The sequence below is a fragment of the Ricinus communis genome, chromosome 8 (genome assembly GCF_019578655.1).
Source record: "Ricinus communis isolate WT05 ecotype wild-type chromosome 8, ASM1957865v1, whole genome shotgun sequence".
NCBI lineage: Eukaryota > Viridiplantae > Streptophyta > Magnoliopsida > Malpighiales > Euphorbiaceae > Ricinus > Ricinus communis.
In genome coordinates this window covers 5,309,199-5,332,716 of record NC_063263.1, presented here as the reverse complement: position 1 = coordinate 5,332,716, position 23,518 = coordinate 5,309,199, and the positions used below count along the sequence as shown (strand labels likewise).

The 23,518-nt window shown below is 29.2% G+C and overlaps 3 protein-coding genes across 3 annotated transcripts; 1 reads left to right on the top strand and 2 right to left on the bottom strand.

The window, feature by feature from the left end:
- The first annotated feature begins 735 nt into the window (after positions 1–735).
- On the top strand, positions 736–4,750 carry LOC8258929. Its single transcript, XM_002533988.4, has 5 exons — positions 736–1,298; positions 3,395–3,691; positions 3,804–4,022; positions 4,127–4,255; positions 4,335–4,750. The coding sequence occupies exons 1-5, from the start codon at positions 1,029–1,031 to the stop codon at positions 4,539–4,541; spliced, it is 1,122 nt and encodes a 373-aa protein (XP_002534034.1). The 5' UTR covers positions 736–1,028; the 3' UTR covers positions 4,542–4,750.
- A 7,248-nt stretch (positions 4,751–11,998) lies between these two features.
- On the bottom strand, positions 11,999–12,526 carry LOC8258927 (aquaporin PIP-type). Its single transcript, XM_002533989.4, has one exon. It carries the CDS (start codon positions 12,524–12,526, stop codon positions 11,999–12,001), a length of 528 nt encoding a protein of 175 aa, XP_002534035.4.
- An 8,608-nt stretch (positions 12,527–21,134) lies between these two features.
- LOC8258928 (probable aquaporin PIP2-6) lies at positions 21,135–22,598 on the bottom strand. The gene is made up of 2 exons (XM_002533990.4): positions 22,400–22,598; positions 21,135–22,134 (listed from the first exon to the last, which is right to left on the bottom strand). Exons 1-2 carry the CDS (start codon positions 22,523–22,525, stop codon positions 21,331–21,333), a joined length of 930 nt encoding a protein of 309 aa, XP_002534036.1. The 5' UTR covers positions 22,526–22,598; the 3' UTR covers positions 21,135–21,330.
- Between the last annotated feature and the right edge of the window lie 920 nt (positions 22,599–23,518).

The following is a 23,518-nucleotide window of genomic DNA, read 5'->3' as shown; positions in this document are numbered from 1 at the left end:
GTTTCCAACACTCAATTCCATTAGTCCCACTTCAATTTATTTGGGTAATTTGATTGAGATCTTATCTTCATATTTTTTTTCTTATTTGATCTTAGAAACTACATAAATTTCCTTTCAATATTCATCTACCATAACTATATCATATAATCTACTCTTAAATTCTTACAAGCAAGCAATTATGATATCAAACTTCAATAAAATACTTATTTAATATAAGTATTTGTGTCCCGTATAGATTTAATTAATAAATAATCGATTATATTTATTAATTTTAAATTTTTATTTATATTTTAAATTAATAAATTAAATATATAATTTTCAACATTAAATAATTAAAGTATCTATCAATTATTTAATGCTCAAGTTGTAGTGTATATTTTAGCATTAGATATATACCAATTATTCAGTATCTAAATATAAAATACTATGAATTTCTATTATTCATTTATTACCGAGTTTTCACTTGGAGTAGTCTAGACCCCTCAAACTTATGGTTATAATTGGTTTTGCTAACTAATATCATTGAAGCCTCTACCCTTCAATTTGTATTAATAAATTCATTTAACTGTCATCATTAACTATTTTATCTATACATTCTTACATATTAACCAAAAAGAAAAGTATGTATCATAAGAAATCAAAAGTATCCAATCTGCATACTGTTAGATTCCTTATCCAAACTCAACTTTGAACTGATCAAAGGGAAAAAAAAAAAGGAAAAGAATTCAATTTTTGAAAGCAATTCTTGTCTCCACTAGAAAATAAGTTTGGCAAAAGAAAGCAAACGTGTCCTATATCTGCCTGCACCCTCTTTCAAATCACACAAACAAATCTCTAAATATTTAAAGGCCGCATGACCAGAAGAACCAAACCAAAACCAGAGAACCAAAATCAAGAAAGGAAGCAGCAGCAGCAAAAGGGAGACCCACCAAAGCTTTACCCCTTGTGACTCACGAGAGATTGCACAAACTAATAAGGCTCAGAAAAACTGATCACAAGAAAGGAAAGAAAAAGGGTAACAGAAATTAATGGAGAAGAGTAGCACAGGCACAGAAAAGGTAAGGAAAAGTGGAGGAAATGGAAATGGACAGGTTCTAGACGGTTCAGATATAATGGAGTTGGTTGGGAATGAGGAGGTGTTTAGCAGTTTCGTTGATCATAAGTTCCGAGAACTGGATAGAGACAGCGACGGCCATCTCTCTGTTAAAGAACTTCAACCTGCTGTTGCTGATATCGGTGCTGCCCTTGGCTTGCCTGCTCAGGGTTCTTCTCCTGATTCTGATTATATTTACTCCGAGGTTAGTTTCCATATATTCTCCTAGTTTCTTGAATTTTCTTTTTTATTTTATTTTATTTATTTAAGTTCTTCTATATTTTCTAATTATCCATCATTCAGCCACACAACTTAATTGCTATAGTCCTGTGCTTTTAAGAATTCCCCAGAAGTCCCCAATTTCTTGGGTTTTTCTGGGGCCTTCCTTCTGGTTGATAACAAAACTGATTGAATCTTAGCCTATTTTCTTTATCAAATCTTTTTCTTTTTTACTTTCATCACTATTTTTTGAAGACTAGTTAAAATAATTAATAGTTTCAGAAACAATGCATGGATTAATGTAATGCTGAGTTCTAATATGCAGATTAATTGAATTACTTGCACATGTCTATTTTTTGAAGAATTAGTTGTTTCTAGCTCCAACCCATACTTTGATACTGTAGGAGATGAAGAGGTTACGTATGACTCGACTTCAGTGTTCTTCCTTATGTTGTTGTTCGAAATTATATCGTCAGCTAGTGCCTTATCCTAATAATAAAGCAAAATCCACTCTAAAAATAAACACTAAAATTAAAATCTCACCAAATTACAAGAAAAAAATAATTATAATTATTTAAATTAGAATATCCTTGTGGGTTTTTAATTCTACGAGCAAAGCATGGCAAATCCCTCAACTTGATATAGATAGTAGTTTATTTTCATGCAATTAAAGACAGGTCCACTTCTGATAGAAAAAAAGAAGAATTAAATATGCATTTAATGGGCTCGTTGATTGGAAGGGTCATCATTATTTGGTAAGTTTTAGTTAAATATGCATGAATAAATAAAAAATGGGCAAAGTGGAGTAAGCATATATGTGACATGAGCTTGTTTGGATTATATAGTTCTTTATTGCTTATTCTGGATAATTTAATCTCCCAATATAAAAGCTACTCCACTTTAAAAATGGGAGAATTCAAGTTCCCAAGTGTTAAAGACTTACCCTCTTGAGCTTGTTAAGGATCAAGATTGTCAAGCATTTCCATTTCAGGAGTCATCCTTGCAACATTATTCAACTCTGGTCGGTGTATTCGGACTTTACTTTTCAGTTGGCCTTTTGCTTTTTCCCACTTGACTTTTCTCTTTCTTTCTTTTTATCATTATTTGAGAGGAGGAATCTAGTGATGTATGGTGTGGAAACTTTGTTCACAAGTCTTTTAAAATAAAAATGTCTTTTATCACACGACTTTAGAGCAAAAGTAAACACTTGCTTTGGTTATGTATGATTATGAATTTACTGAAATGCATCAATTTTTTCCATTTTTGGTAAAATTAGCTTGATTTTGTAATTTTTTTAGCAATTTTAATCAATTTTTTTGTTACGGCCAAAATTGAATATGTGGCATATGAGCTAATGCGCACATGAGTGTAGTGTCAATGGCTAGGCTGTGAAAAAAGTGACAAGTAATTTAATCAATCTAGAACGTGTTAGATAAAATTCTCGTAGATGGTAAAGTACTATCTCAAAAATTTAAGCAGCTGCATATTCAAGATTTGAACCCGAAACTTTAATTAAGCTAAAAAAGACTCTGTCACATCTTTACTTTTGAATTACTTCTTTTTGTTTTTTAATAACTTAAAATAGCATGGTTTGCATTGGAAATAAATAAAGTGGGTCCATTTAATTTGAAGAAAAATGTTGCTTCTGGCTAAACTTATAAATCGACTTCATTTATATGGTGCTGAAGTTCTTGGAAAAGAAACTATGGATGATTCCTATTCTTAACTCTATGATACCTGAATTGGGTACTGCATGACAAATGTGGAAGCACTATATATAAAGCATTATCACAGACCTAAAAGAAAAAAAAAAAAAGAAAAAAGAAAAAAGAAAAAAAGAAAAGCATAGATGACCCTCCTGGCCTGAATTTTTTACAATCTAGATGTTTGGCTTCCTCTCCAAGGAATTAAAAAAGAAAAAGACGTACGGATGTTGGACATGATTTCCTGAAGTAAGGTTCCGGATGAGATCCATCATCATTATCATGAATTGACATGAAACAGCACTTTATAGCTTTTAGTCAAATTGTAATTGTAAGCTAATTTTTAGTGCTGTGCTTCACTGGTGATATATGTATATAGGTTCTTAATGAATTCACCCATGGCAAGCAAGAGAAAGTGAACAAGACTGAATTTAAAGAGGTTCTGTCAGATATTTTGTTAGGCATGGCTGCAGGTTTGAAGCGAGACCCTGTAGTGATCCTCCGTATGGAAGGTGACGACCTGTTAGAATTCGTCAATGGACCAAGTTATGAAGCAGAAATGGTGTCCATATTCTCACAGCTACAGTTACCTGATGGATCACTCCATGATCACATTGCTAAAGCCTTGGAAAATCTTAGGGTTGATCAGGGGATGCCTCCATCCTCAGATTCTTGGGTAATAATGATTATGTCATATCAATTAGCACTCGACCTTGAGCTAATGGCAGTCAATAGAAGAGAATTGATGAGAAATGTTTTTCTTGATTTGGTTACTTTTGCTTGTGCAGGTAATGAGCACCATTGTGGAACCAGCCCTGCAAACATGTACAGGACAAGATCATGATAAACCCATTTCTCAGGAGACATTCTTGGCGGAGTTTAAGAAAGTAGCAGAACGTGTGGCTCAAAATCTCAAAGAACAGCCTGTCATTGTCGCTCATAGTGAAAATACATTTGATGGAAGTGGCATTAGGAGACTATTAGCTAACAAGTTTGAATTAGACAAGGTATGCCTTTTCTCACACATTTTTACTTTATTTCAATAAACTTCTCGTTGGGGTAGCCTACTTAATCATGGTAACTGCAGCTTATGATTTACTCTTCAATGCAGATTCTGAATACAGCTATAGAAAATGCGCCAAAAGATCGTAATGGGAAAATGTCTAAGGAGTTCCTAAGAGTGGCACTGGATGTAATAGCTCCTTCAGCTGGTCTCCCTCCAGTCGGTGCTGTTGATGAGGTACTAGCAACAGTGTCTGGTTTCGAGCCATTTTAGTTATGACATGTTAATGACTTTGAGCTTGATTAAAATGGTACAGATAGACAAGGTTGTAGGGGAACTGTTTACGATGATGAATGCAGATGATGGGAAGCCGGTTAAAGAAGATGAGTTCAAGAAGATGTTGACTGAAATCCTGGGAAGCATCATGCTGCAATTAGAGGGTAATCCCATCCCAGTTTCTACAAATTCTGTGGTGCATGAGCCTCTTGCCTCCTCCTCTACACTTCTGCAGCCAACTTCCTAATTTCATATGTGATATATGGTGTATCATGTGTTTTATATATATAAATTAATACTAGTAAAATAATATAAAAGAGGAATAATTATTTGCTAGTATAAGATGGATAGAATCAGAGTCATGGTGAATGATAATCTTCTTCTACTTGATCGAGTGCTGTAATCTGTTTCTCCAAGTAATTAATATTAAAATTCCTTTATCAAAGTTTAACTTTATATATGGGAAAATTCTTAGCATAAGTAGTTTTCATCCCTTAGATTATGAGCATCTCTGTAATTAAATTCAAGCATATGTAGAATACAACTAATACTACATTTTTAAGTAATTATTAGTAAGATTTAGGATCTGAAAATCACAAGACATTGTAGTGAAGATGGCAAAGGACTAATTGCATTATGCTTTCAAGGCATTATTGCACTGTCACAGGCAGATGAGATATTGGCCAAACTTTATCCTCAACATGAGAAACAGAGTCGCCTTCCAAACAAGAACTTCTTAGAATAGACCACGCAAGCAAAAAATGGCCCTACCTAGAAAATCCAATGTCGATTAGGTAAGAAATAAGGTTCAATTTAGACCTCAAATTTTATAATCAAGTTCAATTTGATTCTTTTTAACTCTTACTACCAATTTAATTCTTGAACTTCTGTAATATGTTTTTTTTTAAGCGAGTTCGTTGCATATGCTATAACAAGAGCGTGAAAAAAAGCCAAATTGAGCAATGACTACAAAGTTTGAGGGCTAAATTGAACTAGAGTGACAAGTTGAACGACCAAATTAAACTTTATTCTTTTTTAAGTTAAGGATTAAAAAAATAAATATAATTTTTTAATTACTACAAATCAATAAAAATTACAAACATTATCACTAAAATATAAAAATATATATGAGATTTTATAATTCAATATCATCATTTTACCCATTTTATTAGCTTCCACATGATTTCCACCAATTAATTCAAAATCTAAAATATATAAAAAAAAATTAATATATAAAATTTAATTATATAATTAAATCAATTATGATTCAAATTATTTTTTAGAGTCAAATTGAACCGTCAAAAAGTTGAGTGACCAAATTGAGCCAATATTAAAAGTTGAGTGGCCAAATTGGACTCTATAGCGCGTGCATTTTTACTCTCTTAAAAAGGGCTACATTGAATTTATTCAAAAAGTCTAGGGATTAAATTGATCATAAGAGTTAAATAGAGCGAAATTGAACATGACTGTAAAATTCAAGGGCAAATTGAACTTTATTCCATTCCTTAAAGATCCTCTGAACAATAAGGCCGGGCTTCAACATCTTGCAAGGTTCAAACCCACAACACCATAGCCAGTCCGCCCAATTACAATAATTGATACAAAAACTGTTGTGCATAGGGCCTTATATTCTAGTACCTGGACTTTTGTGGTCCGGGACAAGGTACAATACAGTGCATGTTGAATTTTTAATGCATATTTTGTTAAAAAAAAATTGTATTCATTAAATATATATTAAATATTTATTAAACATATACTGAATATTTATTATTTAAATATTAAATGTTTATTATTTGCTAATTTTAACTTGTTGAAAATATTATTTTACTACAATATAAATATTTGTAATATAACTTTAGCTCAACTTCTTTTTGACAATTTATGTTATATCTGTGTTATATATATCCATTTGAATCGATTAATGAATATGATGTTCATTGATGATGAATATCTATTAATAAAATAATGAATGCTCAAGTCAATCACAAAAATATTTTAATATGTATCACAAGAATAATTAATCTAACTTTTATAAATGATTAAACATCTTTTTCATCTGAAACAATATTTATAGCGATTATGGGGAACATATATAATATTATAACTATAGATATAACAAGAATAAATTAATAAAAATACATATCATAAATAATGAACAACGTTCACTAAAACAACAAATATTTAGAGTTGATGTAATAAAAAATAAATATATGTATAATAAACAATAATATTATGCCTATGAATGATGAATATTAATCTCCATCATAAAAATGTAATACTTTTGGTTATGAAATTATCTATTACATATTAATGAAAATATTAAATTATCAAATATGTACAAAATTAGTTTCATTCACTAATAATATTATTCCGTTTTAGTATAAGAAGACTTTCTAAAATTATATTATATTATATTATCTTATCATTTGTTGAAATTACATTGATTTTTAATTTTTTTTGGAGTATAACTAATTGAAAAAACTGTGTTCATAATTATATCAATTTTTAAATTTTTTATTTACTTATAATTAATATATATATATATATATAGTGTTGGGACGTAAAGTTTGTTGCATGTGTTATATTATATCTTGATATATAATTTTTTTTATTTTGACATGTGTATTTATATTTAACACGTAGAATTCAAGTTTATGTATAAGAAAATTACAAAAAGTATTAAAAAATATTTAATTGATTATTATTTTTAAAAAATTATAAATAATAATAAGATATTAAAAGTTTTATTTAATTTATCTATAAGCTCAATTTATATTATTATCTAAAACTAAATAATTATAACAATCTTACCACGTGTGGATAAAAAAATTATAAAAATATTGATTCAATGTATAAGCTTTTTAACATAATATTAATTTTTATAATTTATTTTATTATAATTTTTTTATTAAAAAAACCTAAAGAAGCGGGAGTCCCGGCAAGTATGGCCCTGCCTCCGGACCATACTGCAAAGTTATCCGGGGTGCAGGGTATAATTTGCCTTGTGCATAGGCCCCTGCCACTTTAAGACGAACCATTTAGTTCTTGACATTTTCTGGTTAAATACTACGGTTAAGACTAACCATATAACACAAGAAATGTGCACACAAAACTCTATTCTTAATGTCGTTCCTGCGTTTACTCCTGCCCATTTCTATTAACTGCAACCACCTCATGCATATTCATCAGCTACAGTTTCATTCATTGCACTGCTGATTAAAAGATATGCTATTATAAAGAGAGCACGAATGATGGATGTGAGGCCCCGTAAGGCAGCAATTGGCTCATATGTCCGCCAGATAAAAGACCTATGACCATGAGCAAAAGGAAAGGAACGACAAAGACAACTGCTGGATTTTGGAAGTTTAGGTTTGGTCTCCTTTGAATCCAAGCATGCTGTGATTATAGTTTTAAGCATGAATATGAGACGGGCTATTGATGCTAGCTCAGTAGCTATTGCTATTTTCTAAAATAAATACATGAACCAAGTAGGCCCAATCCTAGTTAAATCCAGAAGCACCATGAATCTAGGAGGTGATATACAGAGGCAGGGAGCTGGGATTTGATGAGAGTTCAGCGATTAGTTGGTTTAGTCAAGATCAATGTTGGAGTGGGTGAAGGTAAACACTTATGCAGCATACGAACGAGCTACAACTGGAGGTTTGATTAGAACTCGTGATGGGGAGTGGCTCAGTGGCTTTGTTGCGAACTAGGGAGCGTACTGTGTCATGATGGCTGAATCAATTGTGGGGGGTCGCCTATGGGATGACACTTGTGTGGACTGAGAGACTGAGAAAGGTGGTGGTCGGGGAAAATAATATGAATGTCATGGAGCTGTTGGGAAGTAATAGTGATGGTTATCTTAGAAATGCAACTCTGCTTAAGGAGCTCAGGGTGATGCTCAAAGGAATTGGCATGTAAGACTATGCTGCCGTTCTCTGGTGAAAATAGTTCATGGGGACCATTGCAAGCACAAATGTTGTCATTCAAGATTGGGGATTTCCTGCTGTCTTTCAGATTTGCTGGCTGTTGAGATCTCGTGGCTTCAGGTACCCCTGAGAAGAAACGCTCTCTATTTAATCAGTCTAAGTGTATAGTTAATCAAAGAATATATCCTATTTAATTGAAGCGACACTAACTAATACACAAGACCTTTTTCTCCGTATCTGGTAAAAGAAAAAATAAAAAGAGAAATTCTTATTTACAATTCGCGTGTATATCATAATAAATAGGAGAATGACCTCTATATAAGAGAATTTTATATTTTGGTATTAGATGATTGACAAATACAGTATTATTTAAAACTAAAGAAATGTTTCAATTATTTATCGATTTGGTGTATAGGTGATGGCATAAATCAAGACTAGATAAGGATTTTCCTAAAATAAAATTACTAATTTAAGGTGAAGTTTTATATAATTCTCAATTTAGAATAATATTTAATTAAAATTTGATCAAAATAGATTTTAATTTTCATTTAAAATGATAGATAGAATTAATTGACCGACATTCAAAAGAAATTTAAGAGGCTGGTCGTGCATCAGGTAAACCGGTAAACAGCCAAGTTTAATTATAAAAAGTTTCAGACTAAATTTTCAATGTCTCTGAATTCTGTTATATTACATTAGTAAGTTCTTATGTTTTTAGTAATTAATTATTACATCCTTTTGTTAGATTTTTTTCGTTAGTCAACTGTTATTTTTATATAAGACACCAGCTCTACCCTCATAAATTTTATCAAATTATACTACTAGATCCCTTTGTTTTTAATAATTAATTTTAACATCCTTCTCATAAATATTAAAAAAATAATTAACCTAAATTTATAATAAAATTAGATATTTTAATGCTTAAATGTTAAAGTTATAAATTATTATAAAAATTTTAAAAAATCAAGATTTGCATTAAGATACTTTAACTAAAGAAAATATCTTATATAAAATTATATAAAAAGATTTTATAAGATAATATTTTTTTTATAATTAATCAAGCTAAGTTAAGTAAAATAAATTTTATAATTTAATTATATTCTTTTAATATATAAATAAATTATAGAAAAATTATATATACAAAATTAGGACAACTTTAGGATATCACATAATAATTAAAATGCAAATCACTAGTTGGTTATGTCTTTCAAAGCACTGCATTGTCGTAAGCAGACACTCACTCAACATGAGAAAGAGAGTTACCATCCAAACAAGAACCAACAGTAAAATGTGATGCTAATGGTAAAGTGTAACCCTTTACCATTACAAAATCAAAGTATAACCATAATAAACCGGGCGAGCAAAAAATGGCTCTACCCAGAAAATCCAATGTCCATTTCTCAATGTTCTTCTCCCATGTTTACCTCTGTAGGCCTTGGGAAATGAAATACAAAGAAAATAAATATATCACCGACAGTGACTCCAAAAAGATAAAATGTATTTAGAATTGGAAAATGAAATATAAAGAAATAAAATATATCACCAACAGTGATTCTAAAAAGATAAACTGTATTTAGATTTTTTCTCATAATTCATAAATATATTTATTAATTTTCAAGACATCAAACTTTTTTGAAACAATATTTAGGACTGTAAATTTGAGTTTAGTTTATTATTATTTTGTATGAATTTTGTCGAGCTAAACTTTAATAAATTTGATCTTGATTGGTTATTATTTTATATGAATTTGGACCGAGCTCGAATTCAGTAATTATAAACTCGAGCCTAATTTTGAGCTTGACTCATTAAAATTTATCTAAAATTAATTTATCAATATTAATTTATTGTTTTAAATTTTTTAATTTTTTTAATAATATAATTTATTTCATTCTGTTGAATCGATTAATTTTAAGTATTTAATATTTAATAAAAATTAATTATATTGTATAATAAAATAAAAGTATTTTTACACATTAGTTTATATAAAATGATAAATATTTACATATATGTAAAATAAGATAATTAAGATAAAAAAATATTTTTGCATTCTTTACGAGTTTAAACATAAGTCTATTAATTAGTTAGCTTACGATTATGCTTATAAGTCTATAAACAAGGTAGCTATGAGCTAAAGAGCCGAGTATTGACAAGTTTGATTGGTTTGTTAACACTAACGAGCCTTTGTTAATGAGTTCGGACGAGTATTTTATCGAGTCGAGCTTCGAGTAGCTCACCAGAGGCTTGGTTCATTTCTGGCGCTGCGTGTGCTTCTATTTTGATAAATAGAATTTTTATTTTGACATATATACTCATTATTAACATACGTAGTTCAAGCTTATGTATATAATTTTATAAATTTTCTATCAATTTATTGATTAATAAGTTAAATTTCTAATTGAACAATAATTCTAATCCTACGAAATAGTATATTAATTATATTTTAATATTATATTAAATAATTAATTAGTTTTCTAACTAGATAACCGTTATATTTCTATCAAGAAATATTATATTAATTATATTTTAATATTATATTTTTCGGGACATAAAATTTTTTGGACATCTGTATTTATTTTTGATACATAAGTTTCAAGCTTATATATAATCTTATGATTTTTCTGTTAATTTATTAATTAATAAATTATATCCTTAATTAAATAATGATTCCAAAAAATAGTATAATTTTAATATTATGTTAACTAATAAATTAAATTTCTAATCAGATAACAATTCTAATTCTAATTCTATCCTAGGAGATATATATTAATTATTTTTTAATATATTAAGTAATAGATTAGTTTTCTGATCATGATTCTAATTTTAAACAATAATATTTTAAATTATATTCATTAATAAATTATTTTATTTAAGTATATAATAATCTATAATCCTTAAAAATATTAATATCAATTATATTGATATTATTAATTTATATAATACTTAAATCAATTAATAAATATTTTTAGAATAAGTTTTATATAATTACACTAATAAAATCTTAAGATATTAAAAAATTAAAAAGGAAATTAATTTTTTTTAATTTAATGTTATTATTTAGAATATTATAAATAAATTATAAATATTAAAAAATTTATTAAATTTTATTTATAAACTTGATTTTATAATAAAATAATAACTATGACTCTGTAACTCGGGGAAAACGACTAGCTAAAATTTAATTGTATGTCAAAAAAAATATTCAAGATAAGAAAGTAAGTTGGAATTTTAAGAAAACTTTGTAATTCTCTAACATATCTCCCATAAAAGAATTGGCTAAAACACTTAAAAGAATTAATAAGATTAAAGATTTAATTACATAAAAACATTTCACTTCCATATTGGTATATCCTTTTAGTAAATATTTCATGAAAAGTCATTTTTAACTTAATTATAAACACAAATTTAATGAGTGCTAATATTTTAAATATGATAGAGATAAAAGTGCAAAGGATGGAGACCGATATTACTATTATTATAATTAAATTAAATAATTTTTTTATTTTTAAAAGAAAAGTAAAAGAATATAAAAAGAGATGAATTTTAAATATGCATGATAAAGAAAAGTAAAAAAAAAAATTAACATAGAATATTTTATAATAAATAACTCTAAAAAATTTAAATGATAATTTCTTTTACATTACTTGATATGTTGTATTGGATTTACTAACATAAAGTAAAAATAAGATCCTTAAAATTAATTTGTAATAAATTATATTTATATCATATATAATTTAAATTTATAACAAAATATAGCAATAAAACCCAATTTCATATATTACAGATAATATATAGTTGCTTTTAATCCAAATTGTCTTATTAATATTGCCAAGCCTAATTCTTGACACATTTTCTTGTCAAATGCGACAGTTATAGCAACATATAGCACAAGAAATGTGCAAGCAAACTCTATGACCAATGCTGTTCCTGTGCTTACTCCTGCCCCATTTCCATTAACCATACAGCCACCTAATGCATACTTATCAGCTACAGTTTCATCCATTACACTCTTGATTACGAGATATGCCATTATTGAGCCTACACATTGTGCCAGCACGTAGAAGAGAGCACGAACGAGAGATATGAGGCCCCTTAAGGCAGCAATGAATGTGAACACTGGGCTCATATGGCCACCAGATAAAGGAACTGTGACCACAAGCACAAGGAAAACAATAACAAAGACAACAATTGGAATTAGAAGTTTAGGTTCAGTCTCCTTTGATTCCAAGCATGCTATAATTGTAGTTGTAAGCATGAATAATAGACAAGCTGTTGCTACTAGCTCAGTTGCTACTGCTCTCCACATCTGAAACAAGCAAACAAGAAAATAACATATCAATTGCCCTAGTTCCTATAATATATACATGAACCATTTCCATATGTCGAAGCTTAATGAATTACATTACCTCTGGCGAAAAGAATTCATGGGCACCAATGCGAGCAAGAAAAGTTGTCATTGCGTATTTGCTGCTGTCTTTAACATTTGCTGCCTGCTGAGAACTCATTGCTTTAAGTACTCCACTGCACAAGAAGAAGAAAAGCTATTTATAGTAGTGAGTCCAAGTATATAGGTACTTGGGTTTCCTTTTATTTAAAGCAGCACTACTAGTCCAAGTAATATACCTTTTTTTTTTTCGAGAAGAAGTAATATATATATATATATATATATATGTCTTATTAAAATGAATAAAAGTATAATGGCCAAGAATTTACCTTATGGAATTGATGACTTCAGTTTCAGTCCTCCATCATGATTCATTTCTCTTCTGGAAAAAAAACAATTCCAAATGTCTTCTGAAGAGATGTTAGCCGGAGTTCAAACTAATTAATTTCAATACCCAGAAGGAAATATTAACTAAAAAACACTTAAAACAAATGATTGCGAACAAAAACCCAGAGACGCATACTATTTTATGTTCTGGAAATAGACAAAAGAATATTAAAAAAACTCAGTGGAACTGGAGACAAATATATGATTGCACATAGATTCTTGGTTGTAAGTATGTGCATGGTATATGCATATGGATAGCCGATTCAACTTTAGACTGCATGGGATTAAAAGTCTATTTGCAGGCACTAGATGCATTGATGGGTTTGTTTACGTGATCTTGATGGGAGTTTCTTGATGTTTGAAAGTTACTAAAAATATGCTGCTCAAGTGTCTGACTTGATCAAACAAAATGTTTGTGGTTGGACTAAATAGAGTAGAAGAAAGAACCAAAAAGTATGGTCTAGTTGACTGGAAATAGCAAGAGTATATAGTGCCGGCTGATATGATGCTATGGATATAGAAACAGTTTGTCTAAGAATTGATTATTTTTACCCTTCGAGGCCTAGTTTAGTGGCAAAAGCATTTGCTGCTAGAATTTAGAGATTTCGAGTTCGAGTTATCTCCTTTGTACTATATGAGTTTTCATTTTATAGTGAATATAAAGGGATGACCACTCCTTATTATGCAGTCCATGGCCTCTTGGTTCTCCAATAAATAAATAAAAAATTGATTATTTTTTTTTCTGATTTTTGATGACTGGTTCTTTGTTGGAGTTCCCGGTAGATCTGACTACACACAGCAGTGACTTCTCTATATGGTTGCGTCGCCAATAAATAAATAATTAATTAATTATTTTTTTCTAAATTGATTGCATGTCGCGAATAAATTACATTTTTTACTTTTAAAAAATTCTTACTTAATCTAAAATTAAGTTTATGTCTCATCTATATACTAAATTTATAGATAGTTGATATATGTGTATTAGTTTTATATAATTAAGCACATGTCAGTCAATTAATATTAACTTCTAAAATATTTATAAATATATATCACTCTTCTATTTATTGCCGTATATACACATGGGGTAGTTAAGACTTAACTATTTATTTTTATGAGAAGATGTATTTTTGAGCCTTGAACTTTTCATTATATTATATTGAGTTTTTTTATTTTTATTTTATTTCACTAAGTCTTTATATTTTTATTTTTACTTTGATTAAAAATTTAATAATTCCTAATAAAAAATAAAATAAAAATACAAGGACTGAATAGAATAAATAAGAATTTCATAAAATATAAATAGTCTTTAATTCAAGTAAAAGTAAAGTATAATGGCTCAATAGAATAAAATAGAAATTCATGTACTCAATAGAATACAACTGAAATGTTTAAAAATTTAATAATGGCTCAATTGACCTATTTTTATTTTTATTTTATAAGGAGAAATGTAGACAAAATCCATTTTTGATCCTTGTATTTTTTGATTTTATTTTACTTAGTTCTAGATGATTGATTATATTTTAATAAATTCTTAAATATCCTGCATAATACTAGTAGGGAAAAATAAGGGTGAGTAAAACTCAATGAGAAGATAAACAAATAACAAAGGGGAACAAACAAGAATCTAAATAAAATTTATACAATATACTATACTATTCTTAAATACTTTTATGTTGAAGAAAATCCTGCTATCACTCCGAACATAAATATTTGATCAAACACATTTTAACTGGACAAATAAAATTTTATAAAACTAATTAAATAAAGAAGCACTTCCATAAGCACCTGGCAGCCCAAATTGGAAATCCTAGTTATACGCGCGGAGATAATAAGCCTCAAAATGCACCACCTAGTATACGCCCCAAAGGTTATATGTATACTAAGCGTTGTCCCAAAGATATTATAATTTGTGATCTCATAGGTCACATAAATGAGTATATGCCTATTTATGCAGCTATATAAATTCATATTCATTTATAAGATAAAAACTAAAATACCACTTGCCAATTTTTATAGAAAATAATAGAGTTTAGAAATACATTTAAACTAAGTAATTTTACATAGAAACTTTTCCACGATTCATAAAAATATAATTATAAATAATAAAATATTAAAAAGTACGATATTATAAGTTTATCCACTCACCTTATATGTAGGACACGACTTACTATACCTTCACTTAATTTTCTCTAAATTTCCTCCGGACTGCTATCCGAACGCATAATCCTAAAATTTCATGCATAAACATACTTTAGTAATCCTTAACCAACGTGTATTATTTTATTTCTAAATTTTAATTCTAATCTTAATCTCTAATGTCTAAATTTAATATTATTTTTATATAATGCTATTTAATATCTTTTTATTCCAATTAATTCTATCAAAAATTCGGCAGCATTTGTCATATAATATGGATTAATTCCTTCCATAAAAACGGGCCTAAAACTTGCAGGAAAATTGACACAACACAATCCACAATAATTTACATCCGAGATCTCCAAAATAATTATTTTATTTAATTTTTTTTAAGATTCAATATCCTGATCAAGCAGTATATCATTCACAACTGGCTAATATTTATTTTTACTCTGTCTAATTATTTTTCTAGCACATGAAATCCTGTTATAATTAATTCTCTCTGTACCGATGAAAAACTATATTAATAATAATTATCACTCTTATTAATTTATTTTCCAATATTAATATTTTTTTACTCGCTATTATAATTAACCTTGAGTATTTAAAATTTAATAGTTGATATACCTCAAAAATCAAGCATCATACCAAAATTAATTTTTTTATTCCAATCATATTATTTATCTTTTAGTTGAAATTAATTCTGCTTATTTTCTCAAATCACTTAATATATAAATTTTTACTGCCTTTATTTATTCTAAGTAAATAGGATATTCTTCTATCATTATATCAATTATTTACTATATACTAAATTTAATTATAAACTAATCATTTAATTGCAATATCAATCTCATATATTTAAATAAATTACGAGAATTTCTAGTTATCGATTTAAGGTTCACTAAATTATTTAGCTTTACAATTCTAATATTATAAAACAACTAATAATAGAATCTTTATAAAATTTAGCACATTTCTCAATTTTACTTAATTTTAATAACACACTTAATTTTTTTAAAATATTTAAACTAATTCATTTTGCGTCAATTAATACTAATATATTTTTAAATAAAAATTTCTAGAATCATTAAGCTTTCGAAATTATCCAAATGTGTGTCAAAATAAGTCGATTTGCATTTAGCTGTCGGAGTCCGATTGACAATCTGAGCGCGATAGAGGATGATTCTAGCATATGATTTTCCAATTTAGCCTCCAATCATCTCGAATCATCATAGACAATTCTCAATCATTGATTTTCTAACGGAGTCTGATCAATACGAAATTAGTATCATTGTAAAGATCATGATGAGCGGAGCCTAATGGTGCGTTCTTATCAGTCTAATATCATCGGAAATAGTCGGAAAGGTCCAAAAACCATGCTACCTTCCTAATTTTTCCTTCGTCGGAGCTCTTTTCTCCGACCACCATTGTTGTTGCCGCTGCCCTCAACGGAAAGCCTATGCAAGAACTTCAGCTCCTCCATTTGCCGCCCACAACCACCGTCTAACGCTACCGCTGTCGCTGCTGAGTTGTCGGCATCAACTCCCCTTCCAGCTGAAGTCTTGGCCTCTATTTCCCTCTCCCCTTGCTACTGCCATTAATGGCAGCTTAAGCTTTCCTTCTTCCTCTCCTTTGTCTCCTTCTTCTTCTTCTCTTTCTTTTCTTTCTTCTTTTTCGGCCCATATCCACACTTAGTCCTCCTTTTTTTTCCTATTATATTTGGCCCTGGTTAAGGTCTATTTAGTCCTTAATCTTTTCTTTGTTCTTTCAAATAGATCCTTAATCCTTTAAATTTGAGTTTAAAATTTACAATTTTAGAAAAATAAAATTACTATTATAACATTACTTTTAATTTATAAATTATCTCAAGGCCCTATCGACACACTTGTTTATAAAAATACCAACCAATATATTTTTCACTTAATCTCTATATTAATTCAACTCTATTTTTAGCCCTTATCTCAAATATAAATTTCAACTTAATTCTAACACTAAATTAATTGAATCAATCAATTTATTTACTATTTTTAATTAAATCCAATACCATCTTGCTAATTAAAGTTTATCTTTTCCCAAATAAATTCTTCAAGAAAATATTTTTATAGCCTCTAATTACAATGTTTAAATTTATATATCTAAACTGATGAAATTTTGAGTGTGACATTTATAAAGAAATAATTTACCTTTTATATAAATCACTTATCTAATTTTCTATTTAATCAAACTAATTTAATATAGGTTAATAGATCCTTTTCATTTTATCTAGCATTAAAAATCCTCTTATAAATCATTCAATTTAAAATAAAAAAATTCATTACTCTAATCATATACATTAAATTAATAAAATTTATAGTTTTATTATCATCATTATTATAATTATTATTATTATTATTAATTCTGGTTCAAAAACTTCAAAGCCAGAAACGACAATTTGTTCATTTTGCCACCAAGCCCAAACTGGCCTAACATTTATTGCATGCAGCAGCATCAGTATTCAACTTGAGCACATAAACCACGAAAAAACCAATCATTTTCCTTTATAAAAAAAAGAAAAACCATAAAATAAAATAAAGAATGAAGACAAATCAGTCATTGGTTATTAATATATATTATTGGTTTACTGTTACAGTTGGATTTATGTGCCTGAGCTCATTAAGTTATTTATTGTCTTTTAATGTGAGCATATTTGATGATCCAATGATCTGCGCATAATCTTTGGACGATTAAATGTTTGATTTTGATTTTGATATTTTTTGGCAATTTATGATTTCCTGTTAGGCACTGGAAATAGAGCAGTTCGGCGAGCCACCATTACTGAAACCATGAAGAGCCTTTCATTAATACCAAATGACCCCACTGAAAGATTGATAAGGAATTTTTCAAAATTAATTTATTTTTGTTATTTCTTTGCTCTTGATAATATTTATTGAGAGTTATGATAGAGTGTAAAATTCACACCAGACGGCCTATCTTAATCGCTTACCTGTCCAAATCTGACCGACAGCCATTCCTATTAAGTGATTTTATTTTTTCTGGACGAACCATTCCTATAATTAAGTGATTGGTCCGATACTGAGTGAGCATTTTCATACGTGAGGACCATTAACATAGACGAAGGTTTGACAATTAGTAAGAGGCCACTGTCCTACGTGGACCACTAATATCCCCGAATTGATGCGGAAAGAAACAAAGCAGAGCTGAAGAACCATTACCAATGAATAATACTCACAAATTAACTCAGTTCACTATTTATTCCAACGCTCCACCGGCAACATAATAATTAATGTAATATGTTATTTATTGCCGAACCAAAAAAATAGATTGAAAATGAAAATATAAGACAAAATAATTTAGTGAAACCTACTCAAGATATCCGCATGTATAATCGCTATCAGACAACTAATTAGATTATTAATTTATTTATAAAATCTGTCGTCACTTTAGCTATTTTTTGTTATTAATTTATGAACATTTCATTAATATTCGCTAATTATTATTTATTTTTTTATGCATTATGCATATAGAAGACAGTAGGATAAATTAAAGAACATACAAATTATCAAGAAGCATGTAAATGGAATGGTAAATATCTTTTTTAGCTTAATTAAGGTTTCGAATTCAAAATTTGAATATGTAGCTGCGTTAAAATTTTTGAGAAATCGCTCTGCTTTCCTTAAGGGTCATGTCCGACACACTCTATAATATATATATATAAAAGTTAGAAAATTATCATTAGTCCCTAGCCATAAGGTCCCTAATCAATGCTGAGACTTGCTTCCAATGAGAAGATATCATCACCTCAAGCTCAGTGACAAGAGGCGTTTGTCACGTGAGTTTTGTTTTCTCGAGGGTGTGACACATTAATATATAATTGTGGTATGAAAGTCTAACCATGTAGAAAGAATTGAAGATAATGCTATGAATTTTATCCATTTCGTCACTAAAATCTTACTCATCAATTAGCAGGACTTCTTGTCTGAGTCTACAGCTTTATTATTTTGTTCCCCTGAAACATCATTTCTTGAATGGGTGAAGTGGGATATGATTGTATGGTATAAAATTATAGAGTACATCTAAAAGTGCTATCTTACTACTGATCCAATAATATTGTTTATATTTTACCGACAACAACAATAACATTTTTAGATGAATTGAAGATGCACTCTTTTAGAAGAAAAATTATAATATGCACGTTTCTTTTTTTAACATTTTGTATAAACAAAATGGAATTTGATATAATTCTGTAAAACTCATTTACAATCTTGAATTCTTCTATTTGTACTTTTTTTTTTTAAAAAAAGGAAACAATCCTTCTTTCAATTTATCAAATTCTATGAAAAAATATTATCAAGCCTAGCTAAACACTAAATTATAATATCAAAGCAAAATTGCTTAGATGGGCGAATAATTTGATATTGAATAATTTCATATATTTAATTTTTTAAAATTATTAAATATCTATCACTCGTCTATTTTAAAATATTTTTTTAACTAGTCCGAGCATCAAACATTTAAACTAATTTGACTGAGGTGGAAAGGAGAGTTTTTCTGAACCAGAAAAATTGCACGCTTCACTTGTACAAAATGTAGAATCACATATTTATGTATTGACCCACATAATTTGATGTAGTCTTCTTCAACTTGGAGCAATAATTTGTTTAGTCTTCCTGGTGCCAATGGTTCATGAGCTAGTGGTTTGGCAACCTTCGCTGCACTCTCCCAAATTTTTTTATTTCCATTGCAAAACTAGCGACTTGAAACTTAATCACTAGCTGCCCTGACCTAAAGATTTCTCCAAATTGTGCACTTTTTTTTCCTTTTAAATTTTGACTCGAGTCTGAATCCAGAGAGTTAAAATTCTAATTTATTATATTTTAAAATATCACTTGACCGAAGTCAAATCATAAATTATAGATAAAATAAAAATTTTAAATAAATAGACTTAAATAATAAATTAGACACGAATCTAGACATTAAAATTCTCAAATCAGATAATGCTTAATGGAAGATTTAGTTTTAACCCACCAAATGCAATCTTGAGTTGCATTAAATATATATACTTTAACCAATAGAAAAGTGAAACTATACTTGCATAAAAAAAGAATTTTTCTAATTTTAACCCACTGCGTGCTATGTTTAGCATCTTTTCGATTCAATCAAAAGAAAATCTTTTATGCCTATCCTAAAAAGATTTTTGAGCCCGAGGATCTGAACCAAGGTGGCGAAATACTCAACCTTAGCAATACAATTGTAGCCATGTTCGGCTAAGTGGTGGGATTACTTTCAGTGTTCTTTTCTTTTTCTTCTTTTAATTTTCTCATAGGCAGAATATTTTTATTAATGATGATTGAGGGGAAAAACCAACTCCTAAAGAAAAACATAGCATGAAAGGATGAGTTTATAACTAATTACAAAAGACAAGAGCAAGGACAAGAAACCCAAGCTTTAGGTCTAAAGGATTGCGCAATAGGCTTACTCGGCCACAGCAGAGGATAGAAGAAAAAGGAAATAGGGGCGGATAGAAATAATGAGCCAATTAAAAAATTAACAATTCACGCGATTCTTATAGTTACTATATATATATATATATTCAAGAGGGGATATTATATGATTCTGATCTATAAGTCATCCAATAAAATGATAACATTTCATTTCATTAAAAGATAAGAATGATATAAAAAATAATAATAACGAAGTACCATCGTTTCATTTTATGACTTTTTTTAATGATGCGATGAATCAAATTATATAATAATTTTTTCATAATAAGACCGACCCTATTAAAATTGGCAAGGGAATACAGGTACCAGTAATCCTAGAATAATAATCGTAAAGTATACTTCTAAGAGTTACTGAAGAAAATAAATGCTTTATTTTTTTTTTATCATAATAACATTATTTTGATGAATATAATAAAGCTCGTAAAATACATCAAAAAAATTATTGTATGAGCTTGATGTATATCTCTACCTATACATCAAATTAATAAATTATTGACACATATTCATTAGTTTTAAATGATAAAATATGTGTCAATTATCCAATACAAAAATATAAAATACTCATACATACATGTCACTCTTTTATTAGTTTTGGTGTATACACCAAGCCTATGTAAGAATCTCTCAGACATACCAAATACTAAAACAAAACCAAACAAAAAGAATACAGTTTTAAGTAGAAGTTTACCATAAAGAATTTCCTTAAACTTTCCCCTCAAAGTAATTAGCAGACTCGGATCCTAAACAAGAAGACCGAACCAACTGCAAAACATGTTGTTCTTCATCTGCTCTTACAAAGCCCTGTTTTGGTAACATCAGACTGCATACATAATAAACGCTGCACGCACAAACAGGCCCAACCCAGAAAACCCAATGCCCATCCCATAAAGCGCCACCCAGCAACAGGGCCGGAGCCAAGCACCTTGCAGGGTTCAGTCCCACGCCACCGTATCCGACTCGCCCAGTTACTGTAGTCGACACAAAAACTGATACAGCATAGGCACCTGATATTATTATACAGACCATAGTCAAGCCTAGGTCTTGGCACTTTTTCTTATCCAAAACGATGGTCATAGCAGTATACAGCACCAGAAATGTGCATGAAAACTCTATCATCAGTGCTGTTCCTGCACTCACTCCTTCCCCGTTACCATTAACCATGCAGCCACCTAAAGCATACTTATGTGCTATAGTGGGATCCATGACACTCTTTAGTATAATATAACCTATTATTGCCCCAAGGCATTGCCCCAAGCAATAGAAGAGAGCACGGGTGAAACTTATCACACCTCTTAGGGCTGCCATGAATGTGAACGTAGGACTAAAAAATCCACCGGATAAAGGAACAGTTGGTAAAAGCCAAAAGAGAGCAATAAAGAAGACAGCAACCGGTATTACAAGCTTAGGCGCAGTCTCGTGTGATTCCAGGCATGCAATAATAGTTGTGGAGAGGGTAAACAAAAAGGTAGCAGATGCCACTAGCTCTGTAAATGCTGCCCTCCACATCTGTAAAGAACGAAGGTGAAATATATGAGAAGAAACCAAATTTAATTGGAATAACAAAGTGATGAAGGAGGGCTCAGATTGCAGAAGTACTCATTTGTACTTCTATATTAAAAAAAATAAGGCCCTTAACTAGCAAGACGTTATGCATTATATTGTGAAAGTAAATTTTGAAAAGATCAAAGGATTAAAATGAAAAGGTATTCAGATTTTGCAGAGGATAGCTAGCTAGCTAAGCCAAGGTAAGCTAACTACATAATAATATTACCTCTGGTGAATACAGTTCATGGACTCCAAGGCGAGTAAGAAATGATGAGTTTGGAAATTGCCTGCCCATGACATTTAAAGCCTGGCCAGAATCCGAGAATGCTCGATTTTCAGCACCCAAAGCCATGAGGGATTCCACTATATACGTATACGCCAGTCAGTTCATGAGATTGGAGTGAAGAACACCTTCATATTTATAGAAGAGTAATATCGTGAGGCTGCCATGAATTTCTTCAATAATGTTTAACTACTTGATCCATGTGTCATTTTCATAGCTCTGGCTTAGGTTCCCACTTCAATTTGTATAAAGATAAATAAATAAATTAAAATGTTCAACTAGGATCTGTTCATCTTATTAAAATGATTATGTACGTCCAAAATATCTTAATCAAAATGGGTGATGTCGCTCTGGCCATCATGAATACGTCCGATTTGAAATCTAAAATGCATTTTTATAATAGAAAGATTACGAAGAAAAAAGAAATTGTATATGAGAATTAGAAGAGCTTTCAACGCAGGCATTTACATATTTATTTATTTGCGGATGAATCTTGCTACTTTTCTAAAATAAATAAATTCTTTAAATTAAGATAAAAGCAACCATGTTTGAATTTATTAAAATTATAATGATAATACAAGTTTTAACTACTTGTATAACATATGTTTGACTATTTTATAAAACAGTGATTTTTTTTGTTGTCAAGTTTTCTTCTTAATTAACTTATCCTGTTATTTAACATAAAAATCCTATTTTTTTTCTTCTAATTTATACAAATTATAATGATAAAACAAGGTTTTTCCCGTTTCTCCTATGCAATTAGATTATTTAATTTCTAATATAAAAAACTCTGGTCTGATAAGAAATTAAATTATGCCCATGAACTTTGAATATTTAGTTAGTTTAACATTTTACTTTTAATTTAACCTAATAACTACTTGAGTTTAATTTTTTATGGTATTTTAATAGTTTTTGACATATGTCTTCATTCAATACGTCCATATGTATTGTACAAAAGTGTATAAATAATACAAAAAAATAAATTTTAAATGTAGGTCAGGCTAAATTGAAAGTTAAAGGTGTTTAGATATTAAAAAAAATAAAATTCAGATATTTGTTAAG